Here is a 26,932-nt window from a genome sequence, read left to right as displayed (position 1 = left end):
CAAATGCTGGACATGAACTCAGATCACTGGACCGGAGGCATCCAGGCACAGTAGCTCACCTGACTCCAGATTTGAAGAGTTCTATGAGGTGGTCCTTGTCGTCCTGGTCCTCCACCCAGTAAACCGAAGGGATGACAAACTCTGAGGCAACCCGACACTCTGGACACGCCCTGACAGAGAGACAGACCTCTTAGACCCTGGGTCAGATTCACAGACCCTTTTGCTGACTCACTGACCCTGTTCAGGACTCACACACCCTGTCCAGCACCTGGTTTCTGTGTGAACTCTTACTTGATGATCTTGTTGCTGAAGTTCCTGGTGCAGCGCCACTGTCGGATGCAGGACAGACAGAAGGTGTGACAGCAGGAGGACAGGATGCCGAACCTGCGCTCCGACGGGATCGCCTTCTCCACCACCACCTCCATGCAGATAGAACACACCTGAAAACGACCACATCAGTCACTGTTGCTGTCACCATGACAACCACACTGAATGATGACTGAACCCACCTTGTCCTGGCTCAGCTGGGCTGCAAACGCCTTCTCCATGTCAGCCTCAAAGGCCAGCAGACACATCTGCAGATGGGCGGGAAGACAGACAGACAGGCAGGCAGGCAGACAGACAGGCAGGCAGGCAGGCAGACAGACAGACAGACAGGCAGGAAGACAGACAGACAGGCAGGCAGACAGGCAGGCAGGCAGGAAGACAGACAGACAGACAGACAGGCAGACAGACAGACAAGTATTAATCATGTAGAGCTTGAGCGACTTTGAGGCTGACACCAGCATCGATCAGCCTTGTGACAGACAGCATCAGCTGATACTGAAGCAAGCGGTTCACATGTTTGATGTTAATGTTAACAGTTTTATTTGGTCGGTTTTCATCTGCTGCTCTTGGACCAGGTGTTGCTGTAATTTCAATCTGGATATTTTACAGCCTTCTTATGCGAGTTTGTGGTCTCAGGTTGAAGGAGATGAATCATACTGCTCTTACTCCTGCAGTCCAACTCCCTTGTGTTTTGGGTGACTGCAGGTCAGCACTGACTGACTGACTGGCCTTCATGTTGTCATCCTCTGCCACCCATGGAGGACCATGAGGACGCGGTGGCAACTCAAGGGCAACGTGGTCCTTCACAGAGTATACTGAAGTAATCGGCTGCTACTGCTGTTTTAGTTCATTTCAGCAAGAAACTGAATGCACGTCAGCAAGTTTCAGCAGTCTGACAACAGATTTGTATCATCAAAACATGAAGAACTAGTGGACTGCTCCTTCACCTGCACCAAACAAAATGAAACTACATGAAATTAAATTTAGTGAACGTGCACACCTTCTCATGCGCTCTCCTCTGCTCAAGATCGTGGGGATGGAGAACCTGCAACCCGCACACGTCACACAGGTCGCCATGGAGATACGTACAGTTTTCTTCATAGAAACAGTGTCCTGCAGCAGCGTAGGGACACAGCTGGGGGAGGTCCTGGTAAGCCCCGCCCACTGTGGGAGGGGCTGTAGAGAACACAGGTAAACATAAAAGTCCCTCATAAATCTGGCTGTCAGTACTGAACTTCAGCTGTTATTGAACAGCAAACCCCATTATGTCCTACTAACTACATCACAGACAAATACCAGCCAATCACAAAACAGCATGTTCACCTTGTTCCTGTGCTGAAGCATCCAGACCCGTCCTGATGGCGTCAACATACGACTGAGGAGCTGCTGCTGCTGCTGCTGCTGCTGCTGCTGCGACCTCTGACCCCGAACTGTCTGCACCCAGGACTGAGAGAGCGACAGAAAGAGACAGATGGGTATGTCAGACAAAACATTAATACATCAAGACATCAAACTCATCCTGGAGTGGAAAACCACTCATCAGTTTCACTTTCCCACTTTACTCTGACCTGATGAAGATCCAAATGTGAGCTGCTTCATTAAGCTAAGACCCAAAAACACGTCCAGCTGCAGACACGTCTGTCTGAGTCTGTACTGTGTCAGTCACCTCTTTCTCTGAGAACCGGCATCTTCTTCGCTCCACCTCTGACTGAGGCCCCGCCTACAGCCTGGTCCTCTGAAGCTCCTCCCCCTCCTCTGGATGAAAACTTGATGTGGTCATACCTGCACACAAGTCACACACACCTGAATAGACACAGGACGTGATGTAACCACCAACAGGAACAGGTGGGTGTTACCTGCCAGTGAGCCAGCTGAGTGTTATGTTTAAGGAGCATGTTACCTGTCAGCTGATAGTTACCTGCAGCGTTCTCCATAGGCACACACTCCTCTCTGGTAGAACTTGCAGATGGTGGAAGGTTTACTGTTGGCTGGGTCATGAGAGAACAGGCAGCGGCTGCCCTCCCTGCACACACCGTGGAGGAAGTACCTGAAACGCAGCACACCTGTTACACCTGCTGCCCGGGAAGTGACAAACGAACACCAATCACCATGGCAACAAAAGAAAACTGCTCCGATTGGTGCAGGTCAACACTGTAGTAACAGAGAGTTGAAGGTTTACCAATCCGCAGGTTACCGTAACAACAGTACAGGTGACTCACTCAAGGACCCCTCGGAAGGTGACAATTCATAGGCTATAAGCCTGGCTACAATCTACGGGGCACTGCAAAACTAAGAGAAAAAGATCGCAATTTAAATCGTGGATCGTGACGAATGAACAGATTGTGATTCTTTTGGCAGCGCTGTTGTGTGTAATTAACCGTTTGTTGGCCGGGCTGTGTTACAGTGTTGGAGTTTCTGATATTCTGTCCACCCCGACCTCTAATCCACTGCATGTTGAGCACCAGGTCAGACGAACTGAACGAAACACAAGCTAACAGCTAGCAGCCAACAGCTAAAAACATTAGCATGAGGCTAACGCGCCCGCCGGGATCTGCTAGGGCGCGAGACAGACAGATGACAGACTGATAGACAGAGAGACGGACAGACAGACAGAGCGACAGACTCACCTGCAAGTCACCTGTTTGGTGCTCATCTTTCTCGCAGGGTTTCAGCTACAACAGCTGCTTCAAAGTTGTCACGTTGGTGTCCCGTTCAAACTCTTCCGTCTGACACCAGTAGACAGCAGGAAGGTTCCTCTGAATTTATGTGACACAAAGTGACTTAGTACATTTACAAGTACTGAGCTACTTGTACTTTCCTTGGGTAGTTTAGCATTTTAAGCAATTTCATATTTCTACTTCACTTCACCTCAGAGGTGAATACAGTACTTTTTCCTTTACCGCATTTGTCTCCATCTTTGGTTATTTGTCTACTTCTTTTCAGATTTCATGCCGTTGAAAAACGTGTGTCCAGATGTGTTGATTTGAAAATTTGTAATGATCAGCATTGTAATGACTTATTTATGTGGTGAAAAAAAACATTCCTCTTTCTTAAACTAAATAAACCCTTTAAAAATGAAAGCTGGAAAAGCTGGAAAAATGAATCGCCACAAAGCTGAAAGGCTGTTTTTCTGAGCTCAGGAAACTTTTTAGAGACACGTGGTTTTCACAAGACAGCCACACTACAAGTGCTGTATGTACAGTATGTTATACAAATAGATGTTTTACAGCGTGACCACATGTAAGCTTGAAACGTGACAAAGATTTTTTTTCACATGCAATGTTGCTCTCAGATCCTCTGCAGCACATTGAGCTGATAGATCACACGCACACACACACACACACACACACACACACACACAGTTTGACAGATGAGATGGAAAAAGTGTTGACCTACATTCAGTCTGTGTGCTGAATCAATCAAGTCGCAGGCAAGTCTTTTGTTTTGAAGGCAGTTACATTCTTCCAGTTTTTCAGTCACTTTTTTTCCATTTTCGTTTTATTTATGTTTGTATTTCTGTCTCTGTGTCTGTATTTCTGTAGTCTGTAGTAATTCTGTTAAGTTGTTAACTTCAGAGTGACACCGACACACTGACAACACAGTCCAAAGGTCACCTGTTCAGACTGAAGCAGGAAGAGGTGAGTCGGGTCACATGGCCGTCTGTTAGACAACACCTGCAACCTGATAGGCTAGAGACACACAGTGATGTTATGTGATAGGCTGTAACCTAGCAACAAGGTGTGACATGAAGGAGCAGAGAAGAAGAAACAGACTACAGACAAGAAGAGGAGAGAGGAAGAGAACAAGTCAGAGAAGAGTGAAAAGAGGAAAGGAGGTTCCGAAGGTTTGAGTTGCAGAAAGAGGCCTTGAAAAATAGTGAAAAGTAGAAGAAGAAGAGGAGGAGTAAGAAGATGAGCAAAGGAGGACTCGAGGAGTAAAAGGAAGACTGGATAAGTAAGACAAGAAGTCAGAGGAATTTAGGGGTAAAAGGAGGATTGGAAGCATAAGAGGAAAGATTGTGGATTTAAGGAGATGGATCGCAGTGTCATCCGGCTGACTCACTGTCAGAAGGAGATCTTCTGTTTCTCTGTGCCAGAGGAGTGTCCGAGCTGTGGGGAGGAGCTGAGGGGGAGCAGACTGCAGGAGGCGCCAGTCAGCCTTCCCTCTCCCTTCAGCAACGGACACAAGAGCTCCTGCTGCCTGCTAGTCGCACCTGCACATGACAATCTCAACAGGTAAACACACACAGGTAGGCACCCACAGCAGGTAAACACACAGGTAGGCACCCACAGCAGGTAAACACACAGGTAGACACCCACAGCAGGTAAACACACACAGGTAGGGACCCACAGCAGGTAAACACACACAGGTAGGCACCCACAGCAAGTAAACACACACAGGTAGACACCCACAGCAGGTAAACACACACAGGTAGGGACCCACAGCAGGTAAACACGCACAGGTAGGCACCCACAGCAGGTAAACACACACAGGTAGGCACCCACAGCAGGTAAACACACACAGGTAGGCACCCACAGCAGGTAAACACACACAGGTAGACACCCACAGCAGGTAAACACACACAGGTATGCCAGTCTGAACTACTTTCACACAGTCTGATCCAGCTGATACCAGTTTAACCAGTGTGTGTCCTGATGTTTATCTGTCAGGGAGTTTGAGGGGACGTCAGATCTGCACACCGGCATCTCCAACACTGCAGGTAGGACTCAAGAGTCAAGTTAACTTGATCGTCTGACTTTCTGATATCCTCTCAGTGATGTAAACGGAAGCTTTCAGTGTTGAGATGTTCTTGTAAAAACACCAGCTGTAGCTCCACTGCTGTGTCATGTGTCTGTAGTGCTTTGTTTGAATTTGCATCCAGTTTAATGTACACAGCAGTTACAAACACATCAGTGAGCTCTCAGGGCAGATAACATGGACGACTGCACTTCTGGTAAACTCTGTCCATCCACTCTGAGTCCACCTACCACACTCTGACGAGAGTCTTGCTTCCTGTGTGTGTGTGCGTAGGAGTTGTGTATAACTACACTCGTAGTGGCGTTCGTAGAGATCAGAGTGGATGGGAGCGTTGCATCAGTGTTCCTCTGGTCCGACCCGACATGTTCCACCTGCTGGCTCAGTGGGACCAGTACCTGGAACGCTTCTCTGATGGATCCATGTGGGACCCTGCCTGGCACAAGTAGGCTACACCTCAGAGCCTCACACACAAACCCCTTTTTAACTAATTAAAACCAACTGATCAGAAAAATGAACACTTAATATATAATAAACATCAAGCAATAGGAACTACCTAAAATGACAAAAACCACCTTTGGGAAAAATTTATTAAGCTTGTCTCATGTCCCATCTGCTAACATGGAGGGGGAGGGGCTTATGAGCTGTACCGCAGCCAGCCACCAGGGGGGCGTCCAGATGTCTTGTTAGTTCTCACATCTGATGCAGACTGTTCACAAATGGACGCATGTTAACAACCGGTCTGAAAAGGCCACAGGTACAAATCATACTGTCTCTCTCTCTCTGTTTGTCCACCTGTCTGTCTCTCAGGTTCCATGAGGATGACCATAATTGCTTCAGCTTCTGTCTTCAGTTCATTAACAGTGTCCTGGCAGCTGAGGGCCGGAGCTCTCTGAGCAGAGAGACCTTCACTCACAGCTTCATCCTGCCCAGGATGAGGAGGGTCTCCAAATACACAACGCTGTACAACCACATCCAGAGACACCAGTACTACATGGTGGACAGACAGGAGGACAGACAGGAGGACACAGCAGATAAACCCATCAGTTCTGTCTCATGAAGGAGGGTTAAATGACACTGGTCACAGTTAAACTGATCCTCCCCTGATCTCTGATCAGCTCTGACCTGTATTTCCACAGCAACAGTTTCAGACTTCGGTTCAGCTGAGGATGAAGGAAGGTTCCAGTCCACGTGTGAACTTTGAAATGTTCTGCATTGCACTTACAATAAACTTCATGAACATCAGAAACATCCTGTTTAAATGATCCATCGTCACAGCAGAGTTTCTTTCTTTGTTTTTGTTCATTTTTCCTCTCAAGGTTTGTCTGAACATCCGTTTGTTGTTAAATGACCTGTTTTCTGTTCTGTGAATGTGATCTGTGCTTGTTAAACCAAATTTCACTCTGTTTTTAGAAACAGACTGATCCTGGTTCAGTTTGTTAGACTACTTGTATTTCAAAGACCTGGATAGACAGTAGGTTTGTGCTCATGTGTAATGAGTATGTGTGATAAAACATGTAGAATAATTAAGTCTATAAGCTTTAAATGTATAAATATAAACATATATATGTATATATTCTGTGTGTGTTTGTTGGGTTAAAAACTTAATGAGAGTTTTGTGAAGTCTGTGTGTGTGGTGTAACTAAGAAAAGGCTCTGCAGTGTCATCAGCCTTCATGAGATGTCTGAGTATCAGAGCAGATGAACACATGTACAGCATCCAGCCTGTCCGCTCCCTATTAAAACACACTGGACCGAAAGTTGACTGCAGTTCAGCTAGGGGGCACTCGCGAGGTAGTCCGCAATGAACTTCATGAACATATACATGTTTATGGCTTCTACTGTTTTTTTATATTATATAGCGTTGTTTATATTTATATTTATTTTGTTAGGCAATTGGGCTTGTACTGGGACTGGGGAAACTAATTTCGTTCCACTCATGTTCTACGTGTGTGAAATGACAATAAAGCTCCTTGAATCCTTGAATCCTTGAACGGGAGTGAATGGAGCTAAGTGGGTAAAATAATTACTCACACTTACTTACAGACCAAAACATAACCACAATAATAGAGTTTCGGTTTTGTGTATCATAGTCCTTATGAATTTTCCTAACGATGGCTACAGCAGATCTTAGAAGCGAGTTTAAAACAAAACGCAAACTTGTGCTTGACTGATGCGTGAAACCAAAATGGCCAATGCTGTAAACTGGCGCGTATACCGCGTATATAAATACTGAAATAATAATTCAAAAACGTGAGAAATTTTTCATCTAATACAACTGTATCTATTGTCGCTGCCGCTCATACCATAAAAATAAAGAGAATTAGCAGACAAAAAAAATTCACACCATAAAAGTTACATTTTGGGGCTACAGCTCCGTTAGCACTCATTTTGGACGACTTCGCGAGCGCCCCTTACATAACCGGAAATGTAAGAGAGTAGGAGTTCTTCCGATATTAGGGTTTCTTTGGTCCAGCTCGAAGGCGGAACTGAGAGAAGAGGTTGACGGTTCCAGCCGGACACAGATTTGGTGACACCGCAGCGTCGGACAGCAAAACAAACTCAACCACTGAATGAAACTAACAAAATCACGAGTCGCCAAATACGTTCATGAACGGAGGGTTTGTTACGAAGTTAACAGGCTAACAGATACACCGAATAAGAAGGTAACTTAATGAGCAAAACAGGCTAATATTCTTACATGCTAACAGCTAGCAGCGGCTCGCGCAACCTTCTCAGCAGCAGAAATATCAATACAGACAGGATCCAGGACCAGAGTCCAGACCCGGTCTGATCTGGACTCTAGTAGTATGCAGGCGGAATTTCGGGCTCCCCGGAGAAGGACCCGGGTGGTGGGGGAGTACGAGGCTCCGCTGCCGGTGAGCCGCAGCCCGGAGGAGAGGAGCGACTTCAGGGCGCAGCTCATCAACCAGCACGTGCTGGTCTGTCATCCGGACCACATCCAGAAGATCCACAACCAGGTCTGAGTTAAGCCACATATAAAGGGCCACAAATGGTCTGATTTGTCACAGCCTTTAATTTGAATTCTTAAGCTAAACTATGTAAAAATGTGGTTGTAAGTTTGTTAAATGTACTTTACTCAAAGAAGAAAAGAACTTAACAGAGCTGTTAGTGAGCAGTCAGTTTTGTTTGGTTTGATCAGAGTTATGGAATATTAATGTATATTAGTGTCCATTTCTGCCTGTCGAGGATACACAGATATTCTTAAACCCTCTGTGTGAAGGACTCTGTCCTTTGTTTTGTGTGTGTGTGTGTGTGTGTGTGTGTGTGTGAATTCCTGGGGTTTCTTGCTGTGGCTGAATAGGCTTTGCCTTGTTTCAGGGTTATTTTGGTAAAGGCATCCTGTCCAGAGCCAGTCCAGACCACAGCATCTCTGACCAATGGGAGCGTGAGTTTACACCCGCACCATGACAACATCATAATCATCATTTTGATCCAATCAGTCTTGTGCACTACGATCAGCTGGTCTCTGTTTCTGTTACAGAACATGAAGGTGTGTTTCTGCCCGTCATCTCACAGTCCAGGTCAGTAACATCACATCTTGGTTTTTCACGCGATGACGTCACATATTAGGCTTGTTTGAGATGACCTTGTCCCACACAATGTGAGCAGATTTCTTTTCAGATGGGTTAAGATGTGTCTCCTCTTCTGTCTCAGGTATGACAAGCTGCTCAGGTGGGCAGGGGCAGCTCTCTCCACTCAGGGATTGGATGAGCAGGCTGTCAGTCAAACCCTGCTCAGAGTGTCTCAGCCAGTAGAGATGGAACACGTGAGGGGTGAGATGGGAGAGGGGACGAATGGACGGAGGGGTGAGGACGGTGAGGAGCCAGGACCAGATGGCGGAGTCTGTCCTCACACGAAGAGGCTCTGGCCGGGGTCAGAGGTCGAGCCAGAGGCCAAGAAAAGCTGCAGGTACCAGACTCCCATGGAGAATTTGCCAATTTTACATCCTTCTTTGTGTTGGAAAACACAGAGCTGATCAGAATTGGCAAAGTTTTGATTTCGTAGGTCCAAGATTTGAAATCTGCCTTCAGCTTTAAAAATGCTGAACAGGAAGAACACACTCTGTTAGTCTGGATTGTCCACAGAACACACTAGAAACAGATTTCATGGCAGTTTACGTGTGTGAAAAGGAAGAAATCTGATGGAAATGACCTTTGAACTGGGACTGAGATCTTTATTATATACTTTATTAGGCTGGACCTGAACCCAGACCACGACCCAGATCCCTGCTCAGACCAGGACTCTGAGTCTGACTCTGACCCTGATCGGGGGTCTCACCCCGACTCTGAGTCTGATCCAGATCCAGGTTGGTTGGTTGCAGACTCTGGTTTTGTCCTGGTGGAGGTGAGTCACCCTGACTTGTCTCACTCAGATGAGGCAGCACAAAGACCTTTTGGTTCTGAGAAGTTTTTGGATTTACAGCATGGCTCCGTGTGTGTGTGTGTGTGTGTGTGTGTGTGTGTGTGTGTGTGCGTGTGTGCGTGTGTGCATGCGCGCAGGTGTGTGATGGGGTCAGGGAGGTCCGGCGGACTCCGATCTCTCTCACTGAGTACCTGCAGCTCACTCTGGAGGAGGTAACGTTCCCAACACTCCCGTTGACCATCACACAGTTTCATGTTCTCGACCAATTCTGACCAGTCAGTTACTCTAAACACCACATTCCCCATCAACCTCAGCTGCCGTCGCCATGGAAACAAAGCCAGAATCAGAAAGTGAAATGATGGAAATAAAAACAGGTTTCTGAAGACATGTGGAGGTTATTAAAGGGTCATTCTGCGAACTTCATCAGTCACACTGTGTCTCATCTCTTGATCACACCCGTAGCACCTGGAGGGCAGGTAGGGGGCGTGGCCTCTTCACTGCACTCTAACAGCTGTCTGTCTACCTGCAGGCCTTCTTCCTAGTCTACAGTCTGGGTTGCCTGTCCGTCTACCTGCACCAGGTAACTGTCTGTCTGAGTTAAAGGATAATTCTTTTTATTTTTTTTTTGTTTTGTCCACTACGTTAAAAGCATTTTGTGTCATTTTGTTTTTTCTGTTCTGTTTATACATTAATCTGAAATGTTTTGTTTGGGGTTAACAATCAGAACGTCTCACTTCCTGTACATTTTGTTTTTGAATACATTTTGACATCATCCACGTGCTCTGCTGTGATTGGTCAGGAGCCCCTGTCAATAATCCAGCTGTGGAGAAAGTTCAGGTCCCTGCGGCCCGACTTTGTGAGCTTGTTCGCAGCCTATCAGCACTTTCGAAGCAAGGGGTGGGTCCCTAAAGGAGGAGGCGGGGCCAAGTATGGGGTAGACTTCAGTAAGACACACTCTGAAACACACATGCTGATCATAATGCATCAGTTTTAGTTTCACTTAATTCCTGTCAGATCAGACTTTAGAATGTTTAGTGAAGATGATGGGGCGTGGAAGATCTTCAGTGCATATGTGCACATCTTAAACACACGTTTCTGGAGTGTATTTCGGTGTTTCCACACACGTCGCTTCCTGTGCTCTCTGCTCTCAGACAGCCGTCAGTGATCAGAACACAGGAGGCAGAGTCTGAATGGAGAGAAACATTCAGTCTGTGAACATCTCATTTGATGTGATTCTATTTTCTGTGTTTTCAGTGTTGTACAGGAAAGGCCCACCTTTCTACCACGCCAGGTAGCACACACACACACACACACACACACACACACAGTCGTCTTGACTTTACAGCTTTGTTGTCACTGTCCCACATCTTTCCTCTCCTCATCCTGTAGTTATTCGGTGGTAGTCGAGCGGGTTGACGATGCCTTCAGGGGCTCTGGGCTGCGTCCGTTTTCGTGGCGTTCTCTGGCAGCTCTCAGCAGGATCACTGCTAACGTGTCCAAGGTAAAGAGGACAAGTGAGACTCGATCAGCTCAGACTGGAGTCTCAGTTCTTATTTCACTGTTTGTTTTACAGGAGCTGATGTTGTGTTACATCATCTATCCAGCTGACCTATCAGACGCCGAGCTGGACTCACCTGTCTGTCTGAGTAGACTGAAGGTTCAGGTAGCAACGTCTGGGGAGGGACAGAATCAATCTTTATTTATTCAAAATATTTCATTTATTTAGAATATTTCTCTCAACAGGAAGTCATCATCAGCCGGTGGGTTTCCTCCAGAGAACGAGCTGAGCAGGATGACATCTGATTGGCCAATAGACAATAGATAGTAAAACTTGAAGACAACTGATGATGTCATGAAGAGACTGATAGTGTGATAGCCAAAAATCAAGCAGAGGATAAAATAATTTTTTCATGAAAGATTCAGTAACAAGAAGACAACGTGGCTTCATGAAGATACTGAATATGCCTCAAGTTTCGGATCTTTGAGGGTCATTGAACGCAGCAACTGGTTGGATTTCGTTTTCTTGGATTTTATAGTTAAGATCAGTCAGTTAAGGTCACTTTTCTGTCCCCACAGGTCAGACAGGTCTGTGCTGCTGTGTGTTGTGTATTCCAATAATAAAAATACATGTTCAATCAAGAAATCAACAAGCTCCAAGGCTCACTGTGGTGTAAATTTCAAATAGGCAATAAACCTTGCAAATATCAGAACTTTTTATTTTAGAGCCCAACTGATGTACTGGTCATCTGATATTGGCCTATCACAGACGCATCAGTATAGAAGTTGCTATGAGCATATGTGCCAATATGTGCTGAAATGAAAACTTCTTGATGCAGAAAAATATGGTTGGGGTAATTTAGAAATTGTGCCTCGGATCCAAACTCAACAGATCCTGGGACAAGAAAGCACAGACTGGAGAGGAAACCAACTTAGTGACATGCATCAATGTGACGTAAATAAAGAATAAAGACTGTGGTTTTAGTAAGCCATATATAAAATACTGTCACTGCCGCCAATGGGCAGCTATTTTCTTGTTAGGCGTGAAATGCCATGTCATGTTGTTTATCAGTTGGTTCTGCTTGTAACCGGTTGATGTTTCTATCACAACAATGGCTGAATAATATTACAAACGAGCTGCCTTCCAGTGGTTTTTTGACTCGGTTTTTTAACGGATGTGATGTCACTCCGAGTCCGTAGTTACGATTTACGAGTAAAATTCGAACGCAGCAGAAAACCAAGTACCAGATGGCAGTAATCCAACACCTGGTGGGCTACACGCGGGCGTTAAACCCCAAAGAAGAAGCGTGAGCTCGCACTCGTTCGATCTCGCGATAACAGACGGACTCCCTGCATACGCCATTTAGAGCGAGTCGTGAGGGCGACCGAAGAGCGGCCGTTAACCAAACAGAGTGATAGTTTGCTGGTTATTACCAACTGTATATCCTGACGCTGTATATCCAGGTAAAGCTCCACTCTGTCCCCGGTAGCAACCACTGGCTTGGTGTTCAGCCGGTGGAAGAGCCGGTAGATGACGCGTAGACATCTGCTCGGTTTCGGCTAGCTGCTCCAGGCTGTAAGCCGTCTGAGCTAGCAGTTAGCTGCTAGTCGCTGAGATCGCGGGTCGAGTTCACCTGAGATCAAATAGGGTGACGTCACATCAACAGGGTGACAGGTGCACCGGACAATCACGGTCCCGCTAACTGTGATTGTCCGGTGGTCGCTAGCAGTGTGTTTGGCTAAGTGGCTAACGGCTAAACTACAAGTTGTAACCTGGTTCTCTGGATAGCTCTGCACAAGACTAGTATTTATTGAATGAAAACTGTTTTAATGTAATTTTATCTGTTTGGCTGCTGGCTAGCGTTGTGTTCACCTCCTGCTGTGTGTTTACTTCCTGTTTGGTATATTTACTTCCTGTCCGACTGTAGCTCTGAGCGGTGTAAGATTAATGAGTTAGCGAGGTATGTTGGGTTTTTAGCGTCGCCAGCGTGGATCTGTCTTTTTTACGTGGCTGGGTTTTCAGTATGAGCATGACGAGAAAGTTTCCCGTCTGAGGTTTTTAAGTTGTGGCGTGGATTAAAACAGCCTTGATAATTAAATGGTGATATCCACGAATCATGTGACTTCAGTGTTACACTTCCCCTCCGGTAAGCAGCTGAAAACAGCTTTGAGGAGACTGTAACCTTCGTCACATTAATGTAGAAAAGCTTTGACTGAAGCTCTTCTAATGACACCATCTTAGTGCTTTAATGAGTGGAGAATTAGCTCCATCAACCAGTGAACACATATTCAGCAACAGGAGTCACTCATGCTTGATTTTGTGGGTTTTTCAGGAAATTTGGTTTAAATCTGAGCTTGCGGATGCTGACTGCTTTTATTGTGTGTGTTTGCAGAGCAGCAGCAGTATGGCAGATGACTTGGACATCGAGGCGATGTTGGAGGCTCCATACAGGAAGGTGAGACTCCATCTGTCCTCAGTGTTGAGGTGACTCTCAGCCGGACTCTACTGCTCCTCACACAGCTGGCCATCTGACTCAGATCTGTGTGAAGGTCAGGGCAGACATGTAGAAATCAACTGTATCCACATTTTAAAGCTGATATTTAATTCCTCTGGTGAGGACATGTCACCGTAGCCCCACTGGACATTCGCATCTTTGAGACATCCAAACCACTTTGTCACAATCCCATAATGAGATTATTTCAGCATCCAGCATGAGGCCAGCTGTTGTTTGGTGTGACTCATGTTCATGTCCTCAGAGAATGAGACTCTGTGCCTACACACTTGTGTGCTGAGGTTCAGTATCAGAGTCTCTCTGAAGTTTACTTCATGATCAGCTCATATCAGCTCATGTCTGCTCCTGTACAGCTGGTTTGTATTGTCACACTGCAGGCTGTTTCCTGCCTCTGAGCTGCAGTGTTGAATCTCTGAGCAGTAGAGTCAGGCTGATGATGACGATGATGATGATGATGATGATGATGATGATAGCGTTCCTTCACAGACTGTCATGAATAAATGCCCATCTATCTCTCTTTGTAGACTTGCCTAACGATTTCTCACCTCTACTCCCCTGAATGCCAGTGTGATCTGTCACAAACATGAAGGTAGTAAAAAGTCCCCATCATGCATTGCTGTACTGTGGTCCCCATGGTAACATGACTGTGGTTCCCTTGGTAACTGTAAACTTGTCACCTGGTCTTGGCCCACCCCCCCAGCCCGTGATCAGGAGCAGTTGAGGATTCTGAGAGGTGACGTGTTAGAGGGAGTCAGACAGAAGCGCACGGAGCGGCTGCTTAATAATCAGGAAGGTCATGAGAAAGCAACGTCACGCTGCATGGCTGCTAGAGTCAGAATTAGCCATTAGCTTAGCATAAGCACCATTTTGCATCCCAACTCAGAGCTGGCACTGAGAATGGTCAGAAGACAGAGAGCTGAGGAGGAGCGATAGCCTGCCGCTGGTCTGGTCTGATGTGGTTCCACACACCACACAGTTAACTCAGGTGTGTTTGACATGTTTCAGTCCATTCAGTCTGAGCTTTCGTTTCATGTTACCAGGTTTTAGACAGATTTTTTTCCAGCTGCCAGTCAGTGCACTGTAGGAGGATTAACGTTTGACTCGAATGCTTCAGCGCTTTGATCATCGTCATGGCAATCAGCACCCCAGTCAGTATACAAATGCTTCAGTGAGGAAAAAACCGATGACGAGTGAGACATGGAGCACAAATGCAGTCCAACGAGCAGAGGGCCGAGCAGGCAGGGACACCGGCTGATGTCCCTCAGCCCCCGTCAGCCTCATTAGACTCATAGTTACACTAACTGCAAAATATGTTAGTGAATAAAGACTGCAGGTTTGAGGAAAGTATGATAGTGATCTGCTCTGAGGTTTTGGTGTAAAAATGTTGTTCTTATTGAGAGTGCAGTGAAACCTGGCAGGTGAGAAATGAAACATGTCAAACTGACAGGTGTGGTCTCTGAGCCAGGTGAGGGGCTGTCTGAGCTTTAGTGTGGAGGCTGTGACCTTGGTTCTGGTTTTGGGGTGAGATGAGTGACTAAGACTCCTGTCTGCTTCAGGGCCCTTCAGAGGAGTCCTGGCACCTAAAACCAGCACAGCATCCACCCGGCTGAAGAAGAGCTGGACTGTGGAATGTGTCTGTCTGCTGCCGGAGCTCCACCCACACTGACACCCCCTCCCCTCCCACACACACAGAGCTGGGCTGCAGCCACACCGACTCCCCCTCCACCACCACTGCAGCCCGGGACCGACTGACTGATGCCGACTTACCTCTGACTGACCCTCCTCTGACACCCCTCCCCCCACAGAAGTGTTTGAATGTGACTCATTAAATTGTGTTTATATTCTCTCTTGCCTCCACCCCACCCCACCTCCCTGAATGTTGCGTCTGCCTCCTCATGCTGTTCTCTGTCGACCGTAGGAGGACAGCAAGAACCTGAGCCCCAATGGACAGGAGGAACGCTCCAAAAGGTAACCCCACCCGCCTGTCTGCATGTCCACCTGTCAGGTCTTGGTGATCGCATTTGATTTGTGAGGTGCACCTGTTCATCTGCTTGTTAACAGGCTGTTTTGAGTATTTCAGATTCCAGCTGATCTGCTGTTTATCAAGCTGATAGAAAGGCAACATTAACTCAGATAACCACTCGTTGTATCTGAGGGATGCAGAAGAGCATCTCTGAGTGTACAACACATCAAACCTTGAAGCAGACAGCAGTCAGTATGGACCAGAATATCTGAGGAATGTTTCAGGACCACAGCCGGAAATAAGGCACCTCTGAGGGCCAAAGAGAATCCACGGCCAGGTGTACCTAATTAAGTGGCCAGTGAGTGAGTGTGTGTGACATCAGCAAGCGAGACCATCAGTGAGGAAATTGGTTATTTCTGTGTAGTTATTCTCATCTGGTCAGATTCCTCACAACGTGAGATAAAAGGATTTACGGCACGCAGACCAGAAGAGTCCCTGTAGCATTTAGCAGGCAAAGTGAGGCCGTTAAAGGGAAGCAGGAGGAGATTTCTTTCTGATATATTTTGTGGTTACACTGGATCAGGATCAGCAAAGACACAGCTGGTGAGCTTCTGTCTGTCTCATTGTGGAGGTCAAATGATGCTCGAGGTTCCACAGTGATGAGATCCATGAAACAGAACCAGCGAATTGGCGGCTTCATAAATGTGACTGACAGATGAGTTGTGGATCCGGTCTTCTGGATCTGAGCCGACTCGTCTTTTAGCCTCCGTCTGAGGGTTGATAAGGCATTAATTTACAGCTGTTGTGTAGCCAGTGAAGGCCTGCAAATAAAAACCGTCGTCTGCAGTCTGAGTGGATGCGTGCGTCGGTGTCCAACTGTGCTCTGATTGGCTGCCTGTCTGTCAGGAAAAAGCGCAGCCGCAGTCGTGACAGGAAGCGCAGCAGGAGTCGAGACAGAAAGAGGAGTCGGAGTCGAGAACGCAAACGTAGCCGCAGCAGAGACAAGCGAAGAAGTCGCAGCAGAGAGCGACGCAGTAGCAGAGAGAGGAGTGGCCGCTACAGAGACCACCACAAGCAGTGAGTAACTACTTCCTGTCCACACAGGAAATGAGTTTGACATCTGCTACATTTTTAGAAGTAGCAACTGGAAGTGAAACAAAATGTAAACATTGACAGGCTGTACTGTGTTTTAGCATCCATGTTCATGTTCACCTACCATCAACAGCACTTCCTGTTTTTTCACATTAAAAGCCTACCTATATAGAAAGGACTGCAAGACCTTTAATGTAAAAGATTTGGAGAAGTGTCATTCATGGTATCAGTCTTCTGGGACAAATTGAAAGCACATAACATTTGACATAACTGACTGCAGCAGAAACCTGTGAGAGTCTTTCTGTTTGGGTTTCCAGCCGTCGGCGGTCGAAGAGTAGAAGTCCAATCAAGAAGGAGAAGAGTCCAGTCAGGAGGGAGAAGAGTCCTATCAGGTGAGAATATTTGACCGAATGTTCAGGACAGCAAGGCCTGCTTAAGTTTGAGGCTTACTGTTCTGTCTGTCTGTTTGTCCGTTGGTCCGTGTGCGCAGACTGCCGATAGATAACTTAACTCCAGAGGAACGTGATGCTCGGACCGTGTTCTGTATGCAGCTGGCAGCCAGGATTCGCCCTCGGGACCTGGAGGAGTTCTTCTCTGCTGTGGGGAAGGTAAATGTTTCATGTACATGTTCGTTGAAGAATAGCACTGCTAACAAAGCTCCACATTGGACGTCCTGTTAATCAACTGTGGATTTGGTACCAGATATCTGAAGTCCACCTTGATGTCTTCAAACAGCTTCTTTTTTCTAGCCAACAGTCTAAAATGATCAGTTGACCATCGCATAGAAAATCAGCAAAATATTTGCCTGAAATAAGACTTGAATCAGCTGGTTAGCTTAGCTTAGCATAAAGACAATAAACAGGGGAGTCTGTTAGCCCACCTCCCAGAAGCTCTAAAGCTCACTGAATGTCCTGCATGTGGACTGTATGATAAATCGTGGACGGAGCCACCGTGACGTCCCCCACTGGTTTCTGAAGAGCTGTATGTGACGCTCATTGTGGTGGCTCTGGATGCCGCCATCTTGGCAGGGCTTGATTCCACAATTAAACACCAGGCTAATCCACCAAAAATCCACCCGTTTGGTGGTGCTGAGGTGAGCCCGTCACTGAAACTCGCCCATCTAGCTTGAAGTTACCAAGCTGGCTAACAAGTGACCAAAATGAGCAAAATTCACATCGTTTAGGGTCTCTGTGTTGGGTTGTTGTTGTTCTGATGTTGTCACTGTAGTGCCTTTCAGCTGATGACAGCCAGATGTTTGAGTGTCTTCGAATGCAACACAAGATGGAAAACACTTGGATTTGACAGATGAAGAAAATAACGGTGGTGTTGGTAATCTTCTGCCATCCCCCTGCAGGTTCGGGATGTGAGGATGATCTCTGACAGAAACTCCCGCAGATCCAAGGGCATCGCCTACATCGAGTTTGTGGAGGCCAATTCAGTTCCTCTCGCCATCGGGCTGACGGGGCAAAGGCTTCTGGGAGTTCCCATCATCGTTCAGGCCTCGCAGGTACACATACACACGCACACACAGAATACACAAGGTGAGAGAAATGCATTCATGCTGACAGGTCGTGTGTGCATGCAGGCAGAGAAGAACCGAGCAGCAGCAGCAGCCAACAACCTGCAGAAGGGAACATCAGGACCGATGAGGCTGTACGTCGGCTCTCTGCACTTCAACATCACAGAGGAGATGCTGAGAGGAATCTTTGAGCCGTTTGGACGGGTCAGACACACACACAATTAAAAACTTAGTGACCCAGGTCCACACTGTACATCTTCATTTTAGAAAACAGTTGACACAATTTCTATACGTGTATATATATTTTTTAATCTGCAGTTGTCACATAAATGTAGTGCAGTTAAAATGGTTCTCTCTGCTTTGCACTGCTGTGTGTGACGGCTGCTGTGTGTCTGCTGTCTCACAGATTGAGAGCATCCAGCTGATGATGGACAGCGAGACTGGACGCTCTAAAGGCTACGGCTTCATCACTGTGAGGGCTTCATCTTCATCACGGCTCATTAATTCACAATGACGTGCTGGTCTCAGTTTGTCCAGCATGACGTCCCCAGATGTGTCATCATAAAGGTTTCAGTTTGTGGATGAGTTGGTGGACTGACAGGATGTGCCTGTCTGTGTGTCCTCTCTGTCTGTCAGTTTGCAGATGCGGAGTGTGCTAAGAAGGCTCTGGAGCAGCTGAACGGCTTCGAGCTGGCGGGTCGACCCATGAAGGTGGGTCATGTGACGGAGCGGACGGATGCCTCAATGGCATCATCTTTCCTCGACAGTGACGAGCTCGAACGGACCGGCATCGACCTCGGAACCACCGGACGACTGCAGCTGATGGCCCGACTCGCTGAGGGTGAGAGGAGGCTCAATGCTGCTGACATCCAACTATAACACCATCCTGACGTCTGACATCAGCTGACGTCTGTCTGTCTGTCTGTCTGTCTGACTGTCTGTCTGTCTGTCTGTCTGTCTGTGGTCAACAGGTACAGGTCTACAGATCCCTCCTGCAGCTCAGCAGGCTCTGCAGATGAGTGGAGCGATCGCTATAGGAGCCATGGCTGCTGTGTCAGGTAGGTGTGCGCACACACACACACACACTGAACAACATACACTCAGGTCACAGTCAGGTGTTGGTTCCTCTGAACACTTGGGTGGTTTTGTTCCATCCTCCACACAGCTTCATACTCCACTGGTAGCTTTTCAAAAGCTGAGGGTTTTTATTGGCCAGTTGTGTTCATGTTGTTGTTTTTCTTTGATCTTTGTGTTTGTGCTGTGGATGAGTAGGCTATTTGGTTTCTCTTTTTTGTGATAGATGACCAGAAGTCTACACAGGGTGTGCTAACTGAATTGTGTCTGACTTCCTGCATGACTCGTGTGCTGTGTGCAGGTTGACGGAGCTTCAGTCAGACAGACCGGCTGTGTAGTTCTTCTCTGACACGTCTGAAACCCGCCATGTTGTGTGTCGTATGTCTGCAACGTAACTCGTGTGTGTGTTTCAGCTGCCATGAATCCAGCTCTCAACATGAACATGAACTCTACAGCTCTGAACCTTCCTTCTCAGCCGCTCGCCACACACTGCTTCCAGCTGTCCAACATGTTCAACCCCACCAGGTAAGCACACCTACGAACACACCTGTCTTTCTGTCTGCATGTCTGTGTGATGCGGAGCTCCACTGAGAACAGCTGCTGACATGCTGCATAGAGAAACTCTGAAACACTTCAACCACAACCTGCATGTCACCACATTATTCTCTATTTCAGCTGATACTCTGAGCTGTCTCAACACAGCTCTGTCTGTCTGTCTGCCTGTCTGTCTGTCTGTCTGTCTCAGTGAGGAGGCTTCTGGCTGGGAGATGGATATCCAGCATGATGTCATCGAGGAGTGTAACAAACATGGAGGAGTCGTTCATATCTATGTGGACAAGAACTCTGCTGAGGTAAACATCAGCTCACACCTGAACGCTTTGCTCAGCTGCAGGTTTGTCCCAGCAGACGGAGACAGTGGACGGGACCACAGCAACGCTCACATGTTGACCTGATAAACACACTGCTTATAGATTCACTGATGTGTCAGTGTGACTAAAATACTGAAAAGCAAATGAAATCAGCTGGAAATATTCTGAATAAAATTTGTCATTTTGAGCTTCAGGCTCGTGATGACGACGTGTCTGAATAGCAGTGACTGTGCACAGCCAATGAAACCCTCTGACAAAGCACAGCCTTTAGACCGCACGCTCGGTGAAGCCCAGCTTGTTTTGCTTGAGCTCCTCCTGCAGCTCGTCAGTGTTGTTCTTAAACGGCAGAGCAGAACAGCTCGGCTGCACAAACTCTTCATCCACAGAAACATGTGACGCTGTGACGTGTTAACAGTTTTAATTAGCTAAAGACACACAGTAGAGGACAGTGAAGACGGGTTTGTGATTGGCTGTATGGCAGCTGATGCTGTCAGTTCAGATCATCTGTAGTTTAATCAAAGTTGACTTGCAGCAATCCTGAAAAAGCAGAGCTGATCTTAAAGCTGTCCTTTTTTCTACAGTAAATTAACTCGTCATATATACGAGTATACTGGTGATGCACTGACCAGTTACATCAGCAGGCGCTGCAGGTAATCTGTGGACTGGGAAGGTGGGTTTAATCTGGTGTGCATTCACGCACAAGGCACTGCAACTCAACCTCACTGATTATTTAAATCTCCTGACAGAATGTCAGGATCTGATGCTGATTAATGTTCCCACAGTCCAGGTTCACAGTGAAACTGGAGTAAAGCAGCTGCCCTCCAGCAGAGCTGTCCAAAATTACTTGTTTCACAAGCTAAAAGTTCAGCTCTGTTTTCCTGTCAAGTGTGGAACTACAGCTTTTAGATTTGCTGCTTAAGTGTCCCGTGATATTTGCTGCGGTGCTTTTACTGCAGACACGAGAACATTTAAAAAGACTGAAAACTAGTCGTGTAAGAACTCACTCACACGTCAGTTAAACACACAATAAAGAAATCACCAGGAAAGCTTGTGTTGCTCCACATTACGTAAGAGTGGACGCAGCCTGCAGGGACCAGCAGAGGTACAGCGAAATGACCTGCTGTTGTCAGTCTTTACATCGGAGGAAGTTAATCTGTCGCAGTGCGCGGTGGCTGTGTGGTCATGCGTACACATTCAGATAAATTCAGAGCTTTTCATTCATTTCCTTTACCCCCTCTTCATGCTGCTCTGTACTCTGCTTCCTTCTAGTATCAGATGACCTCAGTCCTGTTCTTAGCTGTTTCTGTGGGCCTCTGCTGCCTGTGTGTGTGTGTGTGTGTGTGTGTTACACAGGTGTGTGTTATATTTTGTGCAGAGTTAAAGTGATGTTTGACCTCTTCTTGTTTTCAGGGAAACGTCTACGTCAAGTGTCCGTCCATCCCTGCTGCCATGGCTGCTGTCAACGCTCTACATGGAAGATACTTTGCTGGTAAGACTTCCTGTCACATGACACTTGTGCTCTGTGGAGCAATCAGAGAGCAGCTCTGATGTCTCATCTGTTGTCTCAGGTAAAATGATCACAGCGGCTTACGTCCCTCTGCCTACGTACCACAACCTGTTCCCAGAGTCCGCCACCGCCACACAACTGCTGGCCCCGCCCCCACGACGGTGACTCAGAGCGCACCACTGCCGTATGATTGGACACTGGACTTAAGAGTCCACGCGTGTTTTATATCCTCCTCTCCGTTTGGTCAACACAGACGAGACAATTTCATTTGTTCCTCAGGTCTGAGGACTGCGACGAGGGACGCTGTTTGTCTTTTCCAGGTCACTTCCTGTTTTGTCTTTTTCGTTCTTCTTAGCATTTTTCGGCGTGGCCTCCACTCAGCCCCATCTGTTTGAGTGTCATCCAATGATTGAGCTCTGTGAGCTGTGAGGGGGCCCGGTGACATGAAGTCGGTGTCAGCTAATTGTTTGGTTTGAAGCCATTTGGTATTTAACTGTTTTCTAATCAAGAATTTGATTTTGTAAAATCCTTGATTAAATTTTATTTTGAAGTCACTGAGAAATGCTGTCTCTTATTCTGCTGACAGGAAGTATCATTTTCAGAATAAAGGATTCTTCGTTCTTCACTTAAATGTAGAGATACAAAGAACATCTGGATAATTAAATAAGGAATTTACACACAGAATATCAGTAAAAGCAGGCAAGAAAAATAAATAAACTGAATCCATTGTTCCAGCAGAAGCGTCCTCTGGTCATTCAGAGCAGTGACGTCAGTGAACACACCGACTGATCTGAGGACAGTTTTCAGTTATCGATCGCTCAGTTCATTTCAATGAGAAACATTCAGAAACTCTGAAGTCTGTTGTCGTCAGTTTCACAAACATGTCATGTATATAAAAAAACAAATATATAACAAAGTCCTGCAGGTGACCTGGTCAAAGGTCGGGTTCGTTCAGGTGGATGACAGTGATGGTGATGTCATCGCGGTACCTCCTGGCCAGTTCTACCGGCAGGCTCAGCATCTTGGCGAGACGGTTTGGCTCCACCGCTCCGTAGCCGTCATCCCCGAGAGCGTGGCGGAGCAGGTGGGTGGCAGCATTCTGGTCCTCCAGCACCGACAGAACCCGTCCCTTCCTCTCCAGCAGGAGGCGCTGCAGACTGCCCAGCGTCATGCCCATGCTGGGGATTATGGGTCTCTGCTGCTGAAGGCCTGCACAGCAACAAACACTTGAACTGACAGCTCAGCTCAGCTCTGACTGTCCAGCTGCCGCCTCAGCACACCTACAACCTTTCAGCTCTTTGACTGCTCTCAGCTGTAACTCCTCAAATGACACTTTAGTGCCTAAAACAGGAACTGCCAGACCACATTGCATAGAGCTGCTATGGAAGACACACACATAAAATGTAAGTGCACAAGATGAAGCTACAGACAAATTAGTTTTTGCTAAGATCAGCAACTCGTGTGTGTTTTATTAAGGTCATGTGCTGTTTTGTGCAAACGTGAAAGGACTTGAGTTTAGTTTGACTGTGAACAGAAGTTGAGCAGTTTCGACCCCAACAATCAGGACTGAAATGAAGCAGTGGTATAAACTTGAAATGTCTGAAATGTTGTTGTTTTTTTTTTTAAAAGGTCTGAGAATGTTAACATGTAAAGCAAAGATTATATGAGGTGTATGTGGTTTGTAGTTTGTAACTACAGCCTGTTGACAGGCTTCAGTGGCATCTTGGTTCTCTGACCTGTCAGTTGTTCTCCCACCAGCTGGACAACCGTCTGTCGGTGCATCAGCTCCCACAGTCCGTCAGTGGCCAGCACCAGGAATTTGTCATTGGGTCTGATGCGATGTCGGGTGACCTCTGGCTGGGCACTCAGGTAGGGCGGAGTCAGGTAGTGTGGTGGCAGCGCCCGGACCGCCTCACTGACCGCGGACAGGATGTCTGGTCGTGTTTCGTAGACGCGACTCAGCATCTCTGCGCTCCATTTGAAGCGGACGTCACCGAACGCCCTGAAGGGCAGCAGCAGGCCCAGCAGACGGTCATGGCGGACCACCGTCCTCCGCTCCGATGGCGGGTGTTCCCCAAGAATTCTTTGGAGCTCGTCTGGGTTCTGTGCGTTGTGATCGTTGGTGAGACTGACAGCCGACCAGCACCCGTCCGGCTCCTGGACACCCAGGACGGCTCGGCTGTCACCCAGGTTAGCCACATGCAAGACCCCGTTTGAGATGTGGGCGACGCAGGCTGTGCAGCCAGACAGCGCCACCTGGAGGGGAGAGGACAGAGAGAACGGCTCGCCTGGGAGAGACACTCGTCTGTGGACAGACAGAGAAGATTCAGGTGACTACAGCTGCAAGCAGCCAGTGAAGGTGAAGCCTTCAGCAGGAGCAGGAGGTGCGTCGTGTGTAGGATGTGTGCTGCTGGTTACATCGACTGCCAGTGTTGTTAAAATGTTTGCTGCCTGCTGCCACATTCAAATTACTGACCCCTGCAGACAGTCGCTGTCTGAAAGCACCTGAATTGTCCTCCCCTCCACATGAAGAAAACACTACTTCCTGTATGGCACATGATGTAAATCAAACACAGAATCATATAAACAGAAGGAATTTGTCTGAATGAGGACCTGGGTGAGGACATGGACAGGTGGACCTGGGCTTCCACAGAGAGGTCATAGTCAAGGCGACGGAAAGCGCTGATCAGCGCTGATGTAACTCTGCCACTGTCCTGCAGCCAATCAGAGAGGAGACAGATAATGACATCACACTGTGTTAAATCTTTAAATCTGCATTCACTTCCTGACACAAAAAATGAAACCCGAACAAACCGCAGCAAACCGAAGCTGATTACTGAACCATGAGACAAATACTCTGAAAAACCGATTTCATGTGAGTAAAAAGCAGTTTCTCCTCCTCAGTGTGAAGAAATGAGACCATCTGAGAGACTTGAAGGGTCCAGTGTGGACCTGAGTCCTGTTCACTGTGATCTGGTTCGATCTGCTTTGGATCACATCTCTTTTTAAACATGTTACGCCTCCATCAGGTTCAGACAGGTTTTCTATTGCTGTTTTTGGGTCCACAGTGAAGGACCCGTGAAGGCCTCCAGTCTGGTTCATTACTTTGATTCTCTGACATGTCTGGACAACTGGTTACCTCCTCCTCCTCCTCCTCCTCCTCCTCCTCCTCCTCTCCATCCTCCAGCCTCTCCTGCCAGTAGTTTCGGAGGCTTTGGAAGGAGATTGCTCCTCCGTCAGGGCAGCTGTGGTCTTGGGGGTGTTTGTGCCACTCCAGCAGTGGTGGGATGGCCCGTTCCTCCTCCACCGCCCTTTCGAGCTCCGCCAGTGTTCTCAGTGGCAGCGTTGCCACGGTGATGTAGTAGAAGAGCCTCTGGCTGACAGCATGAGCGCATGCTGGCCCAGCGTGGCCATCAAACACACCAAACTGCAAGCCGCAGCCTGGCAGGTAGGTGGCGTTGCTCCGACGGTCCTCACCGGGGTGGTTGGAAGGCAACATGTTGCTATGGAAACCCAGGACGCCATGGGAGGCGGGTCCTCTGGGGAGACTGTGACTGTATTCATTGGCCTGGCAACGCAAGGCAGACAGACAGATCAGTTTGACTGGTTGATTGACTGATGTCTTGAATGATGGATGTTCTTACCTTTAAGATGCGGTTGATCTGAGCCAAGCTCATCTGTCCCACTTCCTGCCTGGTCCTGTACTTCCTGTTACCACTGCCTGCTGGGTAATGGAGTCTGGAGAGTTCAGGGGAGGGTGGAAGCGAGGAGAGAAAGCGGCCCTGCTGGAGCTCAAACCTGCAGGGTCCACTGAAGGTTCTTGTTCTTCTGAGCATGGCTGCTCACCAGGGCAGCGTGGAGAACCAGAAGGAGACCCAACAGGAGGACTTGCAGAATGGAAACTGGAGGAGAATCAAAAGAAGCATCAGCAAAGCGCTTCAAGGGTGCTTCACCACCATCCACTCATCATCAGCCTCAAAGGCTCTGCAGAGGGTGGGGGGCGGGTCCCTCATCGTGTTCAGGAGCCACGATGAGGCATCAGTTGTCTACTCAGGAAGTTTAGTCCTCGACATGGAAACTGACCCCATCCTGATCAGCAGCTGCTGGATTGTTTTCAAAGCATACACTCAGGAGTGGCTAGAAAACAGAATAGTTACTGAGAGGATTATGTTAAAAGTGTATTATTTAAATGACTGTAGCAGAAGAGCCAACAGAACAGAACCTGGAAAACCAGACAGAGCTTCAGCAGGAGAACCAGCAGAGCGCTGAGCTGACAGACTCACCTCCACCTGCTGAGGTCTTGCACTGTTCACCTTCACTCGTCCCTGAATCTGCTTCTCTCTGGGACATACAAATTATCATTTTGTGCAATTATCAAACTGACCGAGATAAAACTGATGGAAAGCTTCTCAACTCCTCCTCCTCAGTGGCTGAAACGTCAACAGAAGATTAATGAAGCTGAAACTCACTGTGTGCTTGTCGAGGCGTTTGGTTCCTGCTGAAGCCTTCGTTCAGCTGAAGGTGTCTGTGTTTCGGTTTCCTGGAGGGAATTAGTTCCGTTCACAGAGGTCACAGCCTTTTCATTGAGCTGTTGAAGGTCTGTTGTGTCAGTCGTTGTCTTCGTTTCTGTCTGTTCCTTTGTAGCCCGCTGTGACCTTTGACAGCTTTGTATCTCACCCAGTAATCAGTAATCCATAAACCTCCTGCTGCTGGCTGTGAAGCCCTGCCCTCCACGCTGTCAGTGTTTGTTATTATTATTATTAACTTTAACTATTGTTCTCACTTTTGCTGCTGAAATACAGTAATAAAGAAAACAAAGCTGTACTGAGAGAACTTGAACTTACACATGGACACTGGCTAACCAGAGTTTCTTCTTTAATTAGGCCAGTGAAGCCAAGTGCTGGTGCAGGACTTCCTCTTGTTCCTGTTTGGATTTGGACACCAGTGAAACTGTTGGCTGGTGGATTCAGAGGTCAGTAAAACCAAATGCAGTCAGACTAGCGAAGCAGCACACGATGCTGCAGTTCAACTCGAGGCTGGTGACCTCCTGCTTGTTGCTGCCCGACACTTTGGGTTCTGCATCAGGATGAGAGGTTTGTACAAAGGACTCCGGTTGTATCTGGGCTCTCAGAGGGAATCTGTCACAGCACATAGAGTGTGCATAAATGTGCAAAACAATCATTTATTCCTGTGGTGCTGAGATTTACAAACCTGCTGGATCAATGGAGAGCCAGTCCAGAGGAGGGTCACCTCCTCCGCTTGATCGAGCATGGTTTGGACCAGGTTTTGGTTAAACTGATGGTGCTTCTGTAGGTTGCATTGGCATTGGCATTCAAAGCTCTCTGGAAAGGCAGTTAAGATCGAAGTCTTCTGAATCATGGATGCTGGTCCAGATGGGCAACCTGACCTTCAACATCTGGAACAAGATGAA

At 47.5% G+C, this 26,932-nt stretch overlaps 5 protein-coding genes across 11 annotated transcripts in view; 3 read left to right on the top strand and 2 right to left on the bottom strand.

Moving 5' to 3' along the window:
* Positions 1-3,871, bottom strand: part of mkrn2 (makorin, ring finger protein, 2) — a 5,355-nt gene extending 1,484 nt beyond the window's left edge. Inside the window, exons 1-9 of the mRNA XM_046385199.1 lie at positions 3,724-3,871; positions 2,955-3,093; positions 2,246-2,374; positions 1,994-2,109; positions 1,651-1,773; positions 1,328-1,503; positions 510-575; positions 292-440; positions 60-170 (exon numbers count right to left, since the gene is read on the bottom strand). Coding sequence (XP_046241155.1) covers positions 60-170; positions 292-440; positions 510-575; positions 1,328-1,503; positions 1,651-1,773; positions 1,994-2,109; positions 2,246-2,374; positions 2,955-2,980 — 896 coding nt within the window. The 5' untranslated portion in view covers positions 2,981-3,093; positions 3,724-3,871. The remainder of the gene's footprint in view (positions 1-59; positions 171-291; positions 441-509; positions 576-1,327; positions 1,504-1,650; positions 1,774-1,993; positions 2,110-2,245; positions 2,375-2,954; positions 3,094-3,723) is intronic.
* Positions 3,872-4,037: 166 nt separating this feature from the next.
* On the top strand, positions 4,038-7,410 carry LOC124057086 (MKRN2 opposite strand protein-like). The gene is made up of 4 exons (XM_046385200.1): positions 4,038-4,562; positions 4,998-5,047; positions 5,359-5,527; positions 5,893-7,410. Exons 1-4 carry the CDS (start codon positions 4,360-4,362, stop codon positions 6,140-6,142), a joined length of 672 nt encoding a protein of 223 aa, XP_046241156.1. The 5' UTR covers positions 4,038-4,359; the 3' UTR covers positions 6,143-7,410.
* Positions 7,411-7,510: 100 nt separating this feature from the next.
* On the top strand, positions 7,511-11,618 carry tsen2 (TSEN2 tRNA splicing endonuclease subunit). Of its 2 annotated transcripts, XM_046385196.1 has the most exons (13): positions 7,511-7,747; positions 7,841-8,062; positions 8,424-8,490; positions 8,587-8,626; positions 8,760-9,014; positions 9,299-9,449; positions 9,605-9,679; positions 9,997-10,047; positions 10,267-10,411; positions 10,722-10,758; positions 10,857-10,968; positions 11,041-11,130; positions 11,211-11,618. In XM_046385196.1, the coding sequence occupies exons 1-13, from the start codon at positions 7,655-7,657 to the stop codon at positions 11,268-11,270; spliced, it is 1,398 nt and encodes a 465-aa protein (XP_046241152.1). In that variant the 5' UTR covers positions 7,511-7,654; the 3' UTR covers positions 11,271-11,618. The 2 variants fall into 2 exon arrangements, with proteins under 2 accessions (XP_046241152.1, XP_046241154.1); XM_046385198.1 differs by having other exon boundaries at positions 7,549-8,062.
* A 591-nt stretch (positions 11,619-12,209) lies between these two features.
* LOC124057083 (RNA-binding protein 39-like) lies at positions 12,210-22,059 on the top strand. 4 transcript variants are annotated; one of them, XM_046385193.1, is made up of 16 exons: positions 12,249-12,428; positions 13,358-13,420; positions 14,002-14,066; positions 15,396-15,445; positions 16,347-16,517; positions 16,850-16,924; positions 17,023-17,140; positions 17,887-18,039; positions 18,118-18,255; positions 18,458-18,523; positions 18,688-18,892; positions 19,023-19,109; positions 19,539-19,650; positions 19,871-19,976; positions 21,405-21,483; positions 21,563-22,059. In XM_046385193.1, exons 3-16 carry the CDS (start codon positions 14,061-14,063, stop codon positions 21,664-21,666), a joined length of 1,470 nt encoding a protein of 489 aa, XP_046241149.1. In that variant the 5' UTR covers positions 12,249-12,428; positions 13,358-13,420; positions 14,002-14,060; the 3' UTR covers positions 21,667-22,059. The 4 variants fall into 4 exon arrangements, with proteins under 4 accessions (XP_046241148.1, XP_046241149.1, XP_046241151.1 ...); XM_046385192.1 differs by lacking the exon at positions 14,002-14,066 and having other exon boundaries at positions 12,210-12,428; XM_046385195.1 differs by lacking the exons at positions 12,249-12,428; positions 13,358-13,420; positions 14,002-14,066; positions 15,396-15,445 and adding an exon at positions 15,452-15,798.
* Positions 21,846-26,537, bottom strand: LOC124057082 (pyruvate dehydrogenase [acetyl-transferring]-phosphatase 1, mitochondrial-like). Of its 3 annotated transcripts, none has more exons than XM_046385188.1 (7): positions 25,971-26,537; positions 25,785-25,842; positions 25,146-25,403; positions 24,641-25,069; positions 24,115-24,215; positions 23,238-23,806; positions 21,846-22,710 (listed from the first exon to the last, which is right to left on the bottom strand). In XM_046385188.1, the coding sequence occupies exons 3-7, from the start codon at positions 25,335-25,337 to the stop codon at positions 22,436-22,438; spliced, it is 1,566 nt and encodes a 521-aa protein (XP_046241144.1). In that variant the 5' UTR covers positions 25,338-25,403; positions 25,785-25,842; positions 25,971-26,537; the 3' UTR covers positions 21,846-22,435. The 3 variants fall into 3 exon arrangements, with proteins under 3 accessions (XP_046241144.1, XP_046241146.1, XP_046241145.1); XM_046385190.1 differs by having other exon boundaries at positions 24,644-25,069; XM_046385189.1 differs by lacking the exon at positions 25,785-25,842.
* Between the last annotated feature and the right edge of the window lie 395 nt (positions 26,538-26,932).

Source organism: Scatophagus argus, chromosome 3 (genome assembly GCF_020382885.2).
Source record: "Scatophagus argus isolate fScaArg1 chromosome 3, fScaArg1.pri, whole genome shotgun sequence".
Lineage (NCBI taxonomy): Eukaryota > Metazoa > Chordata > Actinopteri > Scatophagidae > Scatophagus > Scatophagus argus.
The sequence above is the reverse complement of the archived record's forward strand: the minus strand, read 5'-3'. Positions and strand labels throughout refer to the sequence as shown.